This window comes from Lutzomyia longipalpis, chromosome 3 (genome assembly GCF_024334085.1).
Source record: "Lutzomyia longipalpis isolate SR_M1_2022 chromosome 3, ASM2433408v1".
In the NCBI taxonomy this organism is placed as follows: domain Eukaryota; kingdom Metazoa; phylum Arthropoda; class Insecta; order Diptera; family Psychodidae; genus Lutzomyia; species Lutzomyia longipalpis.
The window spans coordinates 30,877,929-30,890,668 of NC_074709.1; the positions used below are offsets into that span (position 1 = coordinate 30,877,929).

At 30.6% G+C, this 12,740-nt stretch overlaps 1 protein-coding gene across 6 annotated transcripts; it reads right to left on the bottom strand.

Moving 5' to 3' along the window:
• Window positions 1–183: 183 nt before the first annotated feature.
• Window positions 184–12,119, bottom strand: LOC129793903 (synaptotagmin-7). Of its 6 annotated transcripts, XM_055834404.1 has the most exons (12): window positions 5,133–8,123; window positions 4,463–4,899; window positions 3,545–3,616; window positions 3,253–3,429; window positions 2,961–3,137; window positions 2,667–2,888; window positions 2,328–2,465; window positions 2,052–2,253; window positions 1,795–1,971; window positions 1,472–1,721; window positions 1,027–1,239; window positions 184–954 (listed from the first exon to the last, which is right to left on the bottom strand). In XM_055834404.1, the coding sequence occupies exons 6-12, from the start codon at window positions 2,825–2,827 to the stop codon at window positions 854–856; spliced, it is 1,242 nt and encodes a 413-aa protein (XP_055690379.1). In that variant the 5' UTR covers window positions 2,828–2,888; window positions 2,961–3,137; window positions 3,253–3,429; window positions 3,545–3,616; window positions 4,463–4,899; window positions 5,133–8,123; the 3' UTR covers window positions 184–853. The 6 variants fall into 6 exon arrangements, 5 of the variants coding, with proteins under 5 accessions (XP_055690379.1, XP_055690381.1, XP_055690380.1 ...); XM_055834406.1 differs by lacking the exon at window positions 4,463–4,899; XM_055834405.1 differs by having other exon boundaries at window positions 4,698–8,123.
• Window positions 12,120–12,740: the final 621 nt, after the last annotated feature.

Below are 12,740 nucleotides of genomic sequence, written 5' to 3' on the forward strand. Positions count from 1 at the left end.
GAGACATAATAATAACAATATATTGCTCTATGTGACTCTCACAGTGACCTTTAACCCTTTTAGAGGGGATTTTTCAGTAAATTAAAAATTGATCTTTTCATAAAATTCCCTTGGGGAGAACGTCTTCCTACAAAGTCTGAATGGGTTAAGTGGAAGAGATAAAGGAATAAAAGAAAAAAGAAGTATTTTTTTGAGACACCATACAGGCTGTAAAAATTTATTGAATCTCTTTTCATAATAACATTCTCAGAACAATTAAATACAAACTCATTATCTGTATTTATACAATTCAATCATTTTTTTTTGTTTGTTTGTTTTTGTAAATATATATACGGTGATTAGAATACGCGGTAATATCCTCCAAACATCTATAAGTTGACACTTTTTGTCTTTTTTTTTTCTTCTTTTATTTTTATAAATAAATAATCTCTATAATATTCAATTTATATTTTTTTATAACATGTTTTTTTCAACTATTACACAATTTGGTTTCTTCTTTTTTTTCTTCATTACGTTTTTCTTTTTTTTGTTGTACTAGTGGGCGGGAAGGACATTGTGAACTATGGTACAATCAGCCATAAATTTCGCCACTTAAATATAGATTTTATTCTAATAAATAATCTATATTTTTTCAGCTTTCTTTTTCATTCTTCTTCTTTTTTTTCCTTTATATTAAATAACAATTTGTTGCATAAAATATATCTATGCAGTTTTCTTTTTTTCATCATTATGAATGTAGAGAGAAGAAAGGACTATACATTATACAAATATTATTAAATTTTAGCCTCAACAGCCATAATGAATGCTGAAGCCTTAAATACTTATAGATTCTTTTTATCATCACCAATGCAAACTATTCTGGCTTTAATCGATGCCATTGAACGATTGTCTGACGTGGCTTAGAGATCATGTCTTGCCAATGCTTAGTTTCTGATGCTCCAGAGCCGTTTTTGCCTGAAAAAAAAAATTATTAGTTTTTTTTTAGAATGATCAAAAATATGAGAAATGCTCAATTTTCAATGTTACCTGCAAGTAGTATCCTTCCTATAAGTTCATTTCGTCCAATGTTGTCAAAATCCATGACCATTATATCCAATGAACACTCCCTAATTTTTTCCCATGGTACACTAAAGCTAAAGGCTTCGTTGAAAATGGGATTTAGAGTGCATTTGAATATTGGTGTTTTCCTCTTATCCACACGCTTCTCCCCAAATTGCAGCCATACTTTCACATAGGGATCTTCAAAGATGAATATAAATTTTAGATTTTTCATTAAAGAAAAAAAAATTTCAATCAAAATTAAAGGAAATGAAAAGTCGAAGGCTTTCCATTTGAGATTTTTCTTAATGTTTTTTTTTTCAGAGATTTTTATCTCTTTCTTCAAGTAAAATTTTCATTTGCTACGACCATTAGAAAGAGCCTTCATCCCGTAGTAGAAGAAAAAAAAACAAATTAGAATCATTGTACTTACCGGACTTCCCATTGATATCTTTTGCCTTCAAATTGCGTGCTTTGATGAGCGAAAGTGTTAAAATAGAATTTGATGGTTGGTAGCAAAGCGATGCAAGAAGCTCGCCGCATTTGTCCTTAGCTGGTGGTTTGAGTGCCTTCCAGAAAGCGGGCTTTCCCGTAAAATCAACTTGGCAGAGTGGCATGAAAACCTCCCCAATTGAATCATCACGAGAGAACCTATCATAATCGAATACATGTAGATGAAGTACCTGGAATAAAAAATATATAATTATTTTATTAACTTTAAAATAATATTTAAAAAAAAAGTTAAATTTAAATTACTCTGGATTGAAGCTTCTGAATTGGGAAACCTTCAAAGTAGAAGGTCTCATTCCAGCGTGGATTGAGGGTACGTCGCTTAATTTTGGTCTCCAATCGATGCTTCTTGTCTGGAAGAAGAGTTACGCGCACATATGGATCAGATGTACCACTTAAATCCTTTGCTGGAAGCTCTTTTCCCTATTGAAAAAAAAAATTAATTTAATTTTTAAGAAAGAAAATAAAATGTTATAGAATTTTATTTTATTCTTTGATCTCACTTGAATAATCTTGAGAATGAGCGTCGAATTTTGGAAGTCGTACTCAAGTGAAAAGTGTATTTGTCCTACATTTTCAATAGGGTCCGTATTGTCAATGTACATATCTATCATTGAAATGCTGCGATTGTCACCCGCTTGATTGCTTACAGTAGCCACATTGCCACCTTCTGCAGTTCCTCCAGGTGTCTTTGGGTTACTAGACCTATAAAAATTAAATTTAGGGATAGAGAAAGAGCCTTTTTGTTTTCTAATAAATAAAATTCTCTATGATCCTACCCAATCAAGGGTGATTTAATATTAAGAAACCCATTGAGCTTTCGATTAATGTTGTTTGTTGGCAAGGGCGATAAATTTTGCTGAGGTGGTGGTGTTTCTTGAACTAGATCCGTAGTTGCTGCTACCGGTTGTTGCAGGCTTTAAGCATGTAAGAATTGAAAGAAGACTATTAAAATAATTTATCTACGAATAAATCGTTAAACGTTAGATAAACAATGTCAAAAACATAAAAAAAAAACTTGTCAAAATTTGCTAATTTGAATGAAAACAGTCGTTTAAACTAGATTTCAGGCTAGGTCTCTGACGAATTTAACAAAAGAAGATAAAACAAACCCATACCGTACGACTTCGCTGGCATTCTCTTCATCATCGTTTGGTTCTATGAATTGAAGTTGTGATCTTTTGTGTCGCCACCAGAGATATCCGCCAGCGAAAAGCAGAAGAACCGTAACAATGGCACCAAGTGTGGCCAAACATCCTATTACCAAGACGCTCACCATTCCTCACCTTTTAATCGTCTCACACACTTTCACATAGTTTTGCAAGTTTATGTTGCAACACCTACAACATTTATCAAAAATAAAGGATATTTTTTTCTTTCTTTCATATTGAGATGAAAAAATAAATCTTTACCTGTAACACGGAGCTTTTGGTACTCTCATAGCATTTAGCCACTTTCTTCATTATTAAGTGGTTGAAATTCTATCAAATTATTATCAAATATGTACCGACAGAAGATTTTAAGTACAATAATGGGCATCATTTAGATTTAACAAAAAAACACGCCACTGCTGAAGCTTAACTTTTTATCTGAAATTAAATGAAAAATACTATTTTAATTTGAAATTGATCAATTCAAAAAAAAAATTCCTAAAAGTTTATAAGAATTAAAATAATAGAATATTAGCAATAGAAGAATATAAACCTGATATTCCACAATGAAAATCAAATAGAGTAGTATACTCTCTATAACAATCCTGTGCCTTAGACGCACCCAGATGATTTTTGATGCGATCTAAACAATGCAAATATTGATCCCATCTTTTGCTAAACAACACAAACTTATCCACAATTCAATTTGAAGTTTGTGGTAGATTGCCGCCTATAATATTAAGATATAATTAGGATGTTATTAGGTAGTCATCATAGGAGAGTCTGTAGTAAAAAATAATCTCACAAGAATAGAGATCTTATGTATAAAGGGGTGGTTTACTTACTTTCATTGATAAGCTCATATTTTAACAATTTCGCTGTGTGAACATCGAGGTTTTGTATAATATTGCAATTATCTGAAATTGATAGAATTGTTCTAATTGACTAAAACAATGCAAAACCAATACTTTATTAAACTTTTTTTTTTTCAATTAATCCATATCGTGTGAAAATAAAAGTTAACAAAAGACCTTTTCTTTTACTTATATTTTCTAAACCTATACATTTTAGACTTTAGATAAAGATCAGGATCCTGATAGCTGTGTGAGATTATCCTATAATTTCTTTCTTAGGCTTATAGTGTGATTTTGTCTTTGAAATAGAAAAATCTGTTAAAAATTCTAACACCTAATATTATAATTAATGAAATGATTAACTTATTAAATACCAAATAATGCTTCACTAATTGAATAAGGTTTAAAAGCTAAATCCGTTATGGATTATAAGAAAAAATCTAATTGATTGATTCGTTTTTTCTATTAAAAAAAATCTTTTCAAACCCAAAATAATAATATTCTACATCATAAAGATTCTATTATACATAAAGCTGCAATTGAAATCTAAATGTTAGTTTTATTTTTATAAACAATACCTACCTACTAAAAAAAATGTGATAAACGTAGTAAAATCAATCAAGCCTATATGTTAGGTAGGTACACCTATTAAATACTAAAATCGATCCTGAAGAGTTCAATTTATAAAGCCAAAATAAAACTATTAATTAAAAAAATGTTTGAGGAAATGATTGAATTGAGAGTCTTTTAGCAACGAATAAATAAATAGAGATTTCTATACATATACAATGTATTATGTAGTAGTACAGGATACAGGATATTACATTAATGTTTAACAATTATATTAGTCACGATAAGAGGTGTTTTATTATTATTTTTTTAAATAGAACAAGCAATAAACAGTATTACCTAAGCAATCAGAAGTTCAAATCACGAATGAAATAAGCATAATAATTATTACAACAAAAAAGCCAATTGCTTCCTTAATTACATATTATGTATGTAATGTAATATATATAATAAATTTGTGCTCCTTTTTTTAAGGTATCGATATAACTCTTGACATTTCTCAAAGATTCGTTGATATTCTTCCTTTTTTTTGTTAAACAACAAACACACACAAAATTTAAATAGTTTTATATACTTTTCAAATCACATTAAATTCTATCATTTGATGAACCAACTTTTTAAATTTTTTTTTTTGTGTTTTTCATCTTCATCTAAATGCTCACAAAAGCAATTGATTTTGTACTCTCTCTCTATAATATAATATCCATCAATTGCGCACTATCACATATGGCAAAAAGGTGCACTTTTGGTTTTGATAACACTGTGTTCCGCCACACCTGTAACACCGAGAGGAAACCAACGAAATTAGAGAAAGAACCAACAATTTTTTTTTATTACAATTTGATAAAATCGAGGATGAAAAATACTGCTTTTATTTGCTAACAATTTTTTTTTGTTGTAACGTTCAAACTCTCACTTCACACACAAAAATAGCTTTGTAACAATCCAAGGGTAGGAAAAAATGAGGCTCTCTCTCCTTCAAGTACCCTCCCTTTCACAACTTATGCACCTTATATCACCGTATGCTTCAGTTAGCATGATGTCTCAATTCTTTGCTGCTTTTTTTCCCTTCAACAAAACATAATGATTTGAATTGTTATCCGAGCTTGTCCACTAAATTCAAAAGCATTATTCGGCACACAAATTGTTCTTTTAAATTTTATATTTTTATTTATGGCAGTGTTTTCACAAATTACTTTTTTTCTCTTTTTTTTTGCTTTGTAGTCCTCCAAGGAGAAAATCACTCTGAATTTTTGATGCGCACTCCATTATCACGGATAACAGATACCTACATACTGTACATTGCTATGTATGTAAGGTATGAGAGGGTGGAAAAAAATGGGTGGTGTGGTGTAGTTGAACGCATGCGCAGCGACATCTGTCGGGGCGAAACGATTTTTTGTGTATGAACTATATAATAACCCTCCAACAACATACTGTATGTATACCTACCTTATAATCAAAGAATAGAAATTTTTCATACCTGACGAAGGTGACAAAGCACATCTCCGAAATGTCACGAAAAAGAAATAAAAAAACCAACAAAATATTTTTTATACATAATATATTTATTTTATACACATTGTAGTGTTTTTCTCATGTATACTTTTTGTAGTAACTTCATCTTAATTTTTTTTTGCTTTTGCATTCTTTCGTGCTTTTCATTTATTCATCATCAGTTTTTTTTCTTCATTTTTATTTAAATCTTTTTAAGTAAACCTCTGTCTTTTCCCCAGATATACTTCAATCCTATGATTTTTATTTTCATTTTACACACGTAACATTATTTAAGTATTTAATTCACTTTTTTTCTTCTTCATCTTTTAATATTAATATTATTTATTATTGTTATTTTATTATTTATGTTTACATTTTATATCTTATGGCCTAATCACTTACAATTGTAAATTTCTCCTTTCAGTTCTATAGCAACTAACTTAAATTATACTTTTTTTTAGTGATTATTTATTCCTTTCTTACGTGGTAATTTCATTTCTACGTGTTTTTCTTCTTTTTTTCTCACCTTATATTCATTTATAGTTTTTTTTTCTCATTCGAAAGTGTGTGTTTTTTATCATCATCATCATCATTATTCATAATGCACATGTCTCATTATTAAAATTTATTTACAATTTATGCCCCACATTACATTCTTCATCTTTTTTTCTTTACTTTATTATAGTTGTTGAATTTGGAATTCATAGAATTCGAAAATATAAATATGTATGTAAATAAAAGAAGAAATTAAAAAGATAAACATTTATTAAGATTTTACTATAGTTTCGTCATGTTTTAGTTTTTTGTTGTTGTTTCATTAGCAGAAAAAAATATTTTTAATTGCATTTTTTTTAATACATATGGCAGTTCTTGAAATTATTTTTATTTTATAATAGTAAAATTCGAGTTTTTATGAGTTAAAGAATCAATTAAATTACGAAAAAATTCGAGAGAATACAATATTTTATGATTGGGGGTCAGCATGTGACTCAATAAATGCGAAAGGGTTAATACACTAAAGCTTCAAGCACTTGAAGTTAAATAACATATATTTTACATGAGAATGAATAAGAGAGAACAATAAAGTTTCTCTCTCTCTCTCTCTCTAACTCACCAAAACGTTAGAAAATTTCAAATGAAAGGAACTTAAGTGTCCTTAAACCCTTTAGAAGCTATCAAATTACCAAATTTCATTTGCTTAGAATGTTGATCTTCAAGCTCTTTTAGCTCTTTCTATGGCTATTTGTTATGAGAAAAAATAAATGTTAAATAAAAAATGAGAATTATGCTTTCTTCTAAAATTATATGCTGCCTTTACGCTGATGAATACTAAAATTGTTTAAGATTACTTTATCAGACATATAATTTTTTTACGAACAAAAAAGAATAAGAATTTAAAGCTTTTTCAGCGTAGAGAGCTTAAGTACAGAAAAAAGTCTGCGTGTGTGTGTAGTAGTGGGTAGTAGTTATTTCTTCTTAATACACAAAAGGAATTATTTATCTACTATTTTAGTTTGTTCGTGGGGCATGTTTTTCTTTTTTTAATTTAAAGAAATGGACGATTGTTTTCTCATTCGCATTTAAATATTTTTTTTTATCGTTCTCTAAATCCACTATAAATCCTCCATCAATAAATTTATTCACTATAATTGTCATTTATTCAACACACGAAAAAATAATATTATATATTGTTTGTTCATTTATTAAAAAAAAAAAAAAAAGAAACAAGACAATGAGGAGGAGGTGTGTGTTTTATCTAAAAACTAGGACTTTCGGGGTGATTTGAAATCTTTCTTTATTAATTAATTAATTTATTAAACGAGAAAATGCAGTGAGACAGTCAGCACACAAATGTAAGGTATATTTATTGTAAAAGATTTTATAATCTGTCTACGGTTACCACCAATAAGGTGTGAAACCTTAAAACAGAATTACATTATGTATATAAATAAATCAGCCAGTCTATTGTAAAACTTTGAATAAGAACACGACTCTCATTCTAAGTTTTTTTTTTATTCTTTTGAACTACATTATTTATTATTTCACACAGATAATAATTAAATGGGGAAAGACCATTGATTGGGGGACCTTTCTTTGTAATAATTATATAGAATAGAATACTTGTTGCAAATTTTATTTTATTTTTTGACTTGTTGCTTTATTAAGAATGTAAAAAAAAGTAAATAGGTAGGTAGAAATATATAATATAAATAATTGAGAACTCCCTGCATTTCCACGTTGGATTATGTTGGTGTTTTTTTTTCTTTTAATGCATTTTATGCAATGGAGGCTCTATTTAACATTAAAGTTAGTTTTTTTCATTATGTCTCTTCAGTGTTTGTATATAAAACACAAATTTCTGAGATTCTTTATGAGATTTCTCATTTTCTTTTTTTTTTATTTTGGGGAAATTGTGTTTCATTTTCTTTTAAATGCTGCCATTCAGCCTTTTAAATGTGAATATTTAAAAAATACATATGTATATAAAAAAAAAAAATAAAATAAAAAAGGAGGGGGGTGGTTACAATGATAAATATTTTGATAAGAATGAATAAACAAAAAAAATTCCTTCTTACAATTAGTCGGTACCTATTTAAATTAGCTTCTATGCATGATTTGAATGGTCAATTTTTTTTTGTTTCTCGACAAATCATGCGTGTGTGTGTCATGTTTTTTTTTACTTGTGTGATCAATGGGCACTCGACAATGATGACATAATAATTATGACTTCAGCCTATGCTCACCGATCCAATACGTGTGCACGTAGGTGCGCCAACATCCATAGGGTAATACTTAAGATACAACTAAGACTAGTGTTGGGATAATTCCAATTTATGCCTCGAGCACCACTGCTGTAGGTCAGTTCTTCGTTTTTCACCACCTCGTTGGGGTGTTTGTCGTATTCATCTACAATAAAAAATTAAATTTAAGGAGGAAGAAAAAGAAAAAAAGTACGTTAGATGCATTTAAAAAACATACAGGGTTGCCAGGAAGTTAGGTTATAATTTTTTTTTTTTAAAAAACATCTAACAACTTTTGATTGGAATGATATATTTGAACATTTCTTCTGCCAATAGATGCGAAAACTCAAAAAGTTTTATTTGCTTTCAATTTCAAGTCGATATCCTAAAAATTGTACACGCTAGAGCACAAAACATAATCAGATCGTTCATGTTGAAAAGATATCTAAAACACTTGAGAGCATTGTATGAAAAAAAACAACTAATAAGCGCGTAGTAGGCGTGTGCAAAAAAAGACAGTTGATTTGAAAAGGATTAGTGACGTAGATGACGCACAATTAAATTGTTAAAAAAAAAGGATATAATTCGTAAGTAAATTTAGAGTTTATTCGAAGGAAACTAAAGACAATGATTTCATAATTAAATTACTGATTGAGGAATAGACAAAAGAAGAGAAATTACGTTGATAAATTGAAGAATAAATTTGAAGTAACAAAAGCTAGAAAAAGAATTATAACAAAGAATCTCAGACAGCGCTGAGAATAGGTAAGTATAGAGATAATTATTTATTTTAGATTTCGAAAAAAAGTCAAAATTTTCTTTGAATCCCCCCTCCCCCCCCCATTTACCACCCACACTAGGAAGGATTGTAAGTCCTACCCCACGATGTTATTGTTATTGTTCTCCTTGCGGAGAAATAATGGGTTGCTTTCGTGATATAACAACGTGTGGGCCATTTTACGGATAGATATGTATCAATCTCCTGATCCAAACAAACTCAAAAAAAAAAAATGAAAATTTAAAAAAATAAATAAATAGAGAAAACATTCAACATACTTGTTTTTTTAGTTGGCTTATGGGACGGCGCATGATTGCTGTTGACATTCACAGGACTGTTAATAGTTGGTCGAGGCGATGTAATAGCTATTGATGCATTTCGATGAATCTCATCATGACTACTGCCTCGCCATGTAGGCCAACTCATTGTTGATTGTACCACATTGCTTGCATTTGAATTAATACTTGGCAAGAGGGGTGGTAGATCCCGTGGTGTATCGATGTTGGTATTAATAGCCACGCCAGAACCATCAACTGTTACATATGGGATTGTTGAATTTCTCTCACCAAATGCAACGCTAACATTCTTTGCAATTTCCCGCGATGGTGAAACCTTCTTTTCGCTACAGCAAACTTTGAAGACCACCTTCATATTATTTGTTGAACAACGACCCCCAATTCTACGATGTAAATCATCTTTTGAGGATGTTGCTACAGGCAAAGAAAAAAAAACAATTTTTTTTTAAATTTAAATTTAATAATAAAATTATGAAATTACTGTAAAGAAGTTAAACTAATATGTGTGTACTCACAGATGAAATAGTAATCATTCCCAGGAAGGAATTCCAATCCACCTGGTTGTGGTGTAAAAGGTCTAAAAGTAATGGTGAAGAACATTAGCTTTTGCGGCTTATCGCATACAGCTATGATTCTTGGATTTGCATTTGTAATCCGGCATGTCTCGTACTCAGCCTTTGAAACATTATAGATTATGTACTTTTCGGTTTCATTATCAAATGTCCCCGGTTCATATACTGGACATATAATATGAACTTGGTCGTATTCAAACGCCAGATTACCCTTGTTTACATCAATTATGTGATCTGTATTATCTATTCGGAATCTACAAAGAGAAAAAATATTGTTTTTGTTTTTAAAATAGTTTTTTACCATTTTTTTAAAGTATTATTTTATAACCCTTTCACGTTCACATGAATCATAAATTGTTTCTTGGCTAAAATGTCTTCTAAAAAAAATTAATATTCTAACTTGAAAGAATAATTAAAACAAGAATTAATTATTTTTTCTCCGGTCAGCGTTGGAAATAAAATCTCAGTTTAGAATTAAACGCGCAATCCTGCCAGAGCTTTCGGCACAAGACAGTATCTTCCTCAGTGGATCATATGCAACAAACAATTGCTTTGCAATTCATTGTACAAAGAAGACCCACTATTAGGGTCGAAAGCTTTGGCTTAAATTACTGTTTTTCCTTGGGTGAGCGGAAATTTCATCTGACGAACACTGGAAGCCTTTAACAACAAATTGTCAAATAGTTTTTTGCAGAAGGCATTCTAACGTGGAGTTATAAATTAATTACATTCTAACGTGGAGTTATAAATTAATAATTAATTTATTTGTAATTTATTATTAATTATATTATTAAAATTAATTAAAACAATTTAGACGATTCAATCAATGTGAAAGGATTAAAAGGAAAAGAAAGAAAGAAAGAAAGTCTTACATGCTGTTCGTTGTGTTCCAGTGCATATAAAATGTTTTGGCACAATTGGAAACTGTGAAGAGCAGAAGAGTTTCAAGGCAGATGAGAAATATGATACTGATGCACGATGGTGATCTGTGACGTCCACAGATAACAAGGAGACTCATCCTGCCGCTACCCACTGCACGTTCTCGTCTCTTTGGGGATCGTCCACTACGGCGCCGTGAAGTACAGTCACCTCTTGCCACTGTAACCATGTTACAATGTTCCTCAATGGCTAGTTTTGCCTTTTTTTATCTCTGCTTTCTTTCTGTTGTTGTTGTATTTTTTTTTCCTTTCAATTGGAGTCTCCCCTATTCTCCTTGGAATGTAGGTTCGACTCCGGAGAAGAAAAAAAGGAAGGAGACACACAATAGGATGCAAACAGAGCCCTGATGCCTTATTTTCTCCTACAAATGCAATTGCAACATACTCGCAAAAAATACATTTTTGCGAAGACCCTCCATGGGGGTGATCCACTTTTTGTTTAAAAAAAAAAAAGAAACTAATATGTAGTCAATTTTCTTCACGTTCAATCAATTCCCATTTCCCATTGATGAACCCCACTAATATAATCTGCACTGTTTTCCACACGTAAGACACACTTTAGGTTTTTTTTTCTTTCTTCTTTGTTATTTAAGGAGATTTATACTTGAGAATCCGGAACTATTAAATTGTTACTCTTAAGATTAAAAAAAAATTATTATTATTATATGTAGGTATGAAGATTCCACCGAATACTATACATATATTATTGCATTCACTGCTGGGGCAACCCTTGTTCATTCACTTCTTGCAAGTCAAATTGGAATTTTCTTCACACCCCCCAACTTGAGGTGTATGATGCACTTCTATTCCATTTCAGTGCAACACAAAGTACCCCAGAGTTTTGTATCTTTAACTTTTCTTTTCTTTAACACAAAATTAGGGTGGAGGTGCAACTCTAGAAAAAATTTTTTTTACCTCCTTCTACCACATACAATTAATGCATTTTTATGGGGCAAAGAGTCACTTTGGTAGTGTCTAATGGGCAACAAAATGCACTGCAGTAATTCACGTAGCACGTACTGCACTTCCTAATTAGTCCAAATGCCCGAATTCGTTGAAAAAGTCGAATTTTGTCGCGTGAACACTTTGCCACAAGACTTTTGATCAATGTCGGCCATTACAGAGCAACACTCACACAACTATGGATGACAAAAGAATTTCAATTTTGTCGCCATTTTACTTTTATGCTCAACATTGCTGACATCCAACATGACAGCATAATGATTGTGGTAAATAAGAAAATATTCTATGGTGAGTAAGGTGGAATCGCGTATACCTACATATTTCATATGTGACGTATTCATGTTGCTTTGAGCATATTTGGATCCACCATACTTGAAAAAACAGCATAGCGTCCTAACAAAAAAATGAATTTTTCATAATGGCGGACAATATGGTGGATTAAACGATTTTCGGGATAGAAATGTGCCCTACAACACGCTTTCACTTCTTTTATTTGCAAATTGTGTTATTTTTTTCTAGTTGAAGTTCATTTCGTTGAAGAAGCACGCAGCATAAATTGTTTTTTTTTTATTTATGCCTATTCTCTTTATCAATTTAATCCTTTAACGTCCAACGTGAAACATAAAAACATTGAAACATGCGCTCTTTTATCGCGATTTTTATTCTATAAATTTTTTTAGACGACTTTTTTCACTTAGAACGTCTTCTTTGACCCCTTATGCGTGAATTTGATGCATTTGTAAAATAGAAAAACAATTACTTTCATAAGTAATTGAAAAAATGAAATGTTTCACGTTTGGGTCAGCGTATGACCCAATAAACCTTAAAGGGT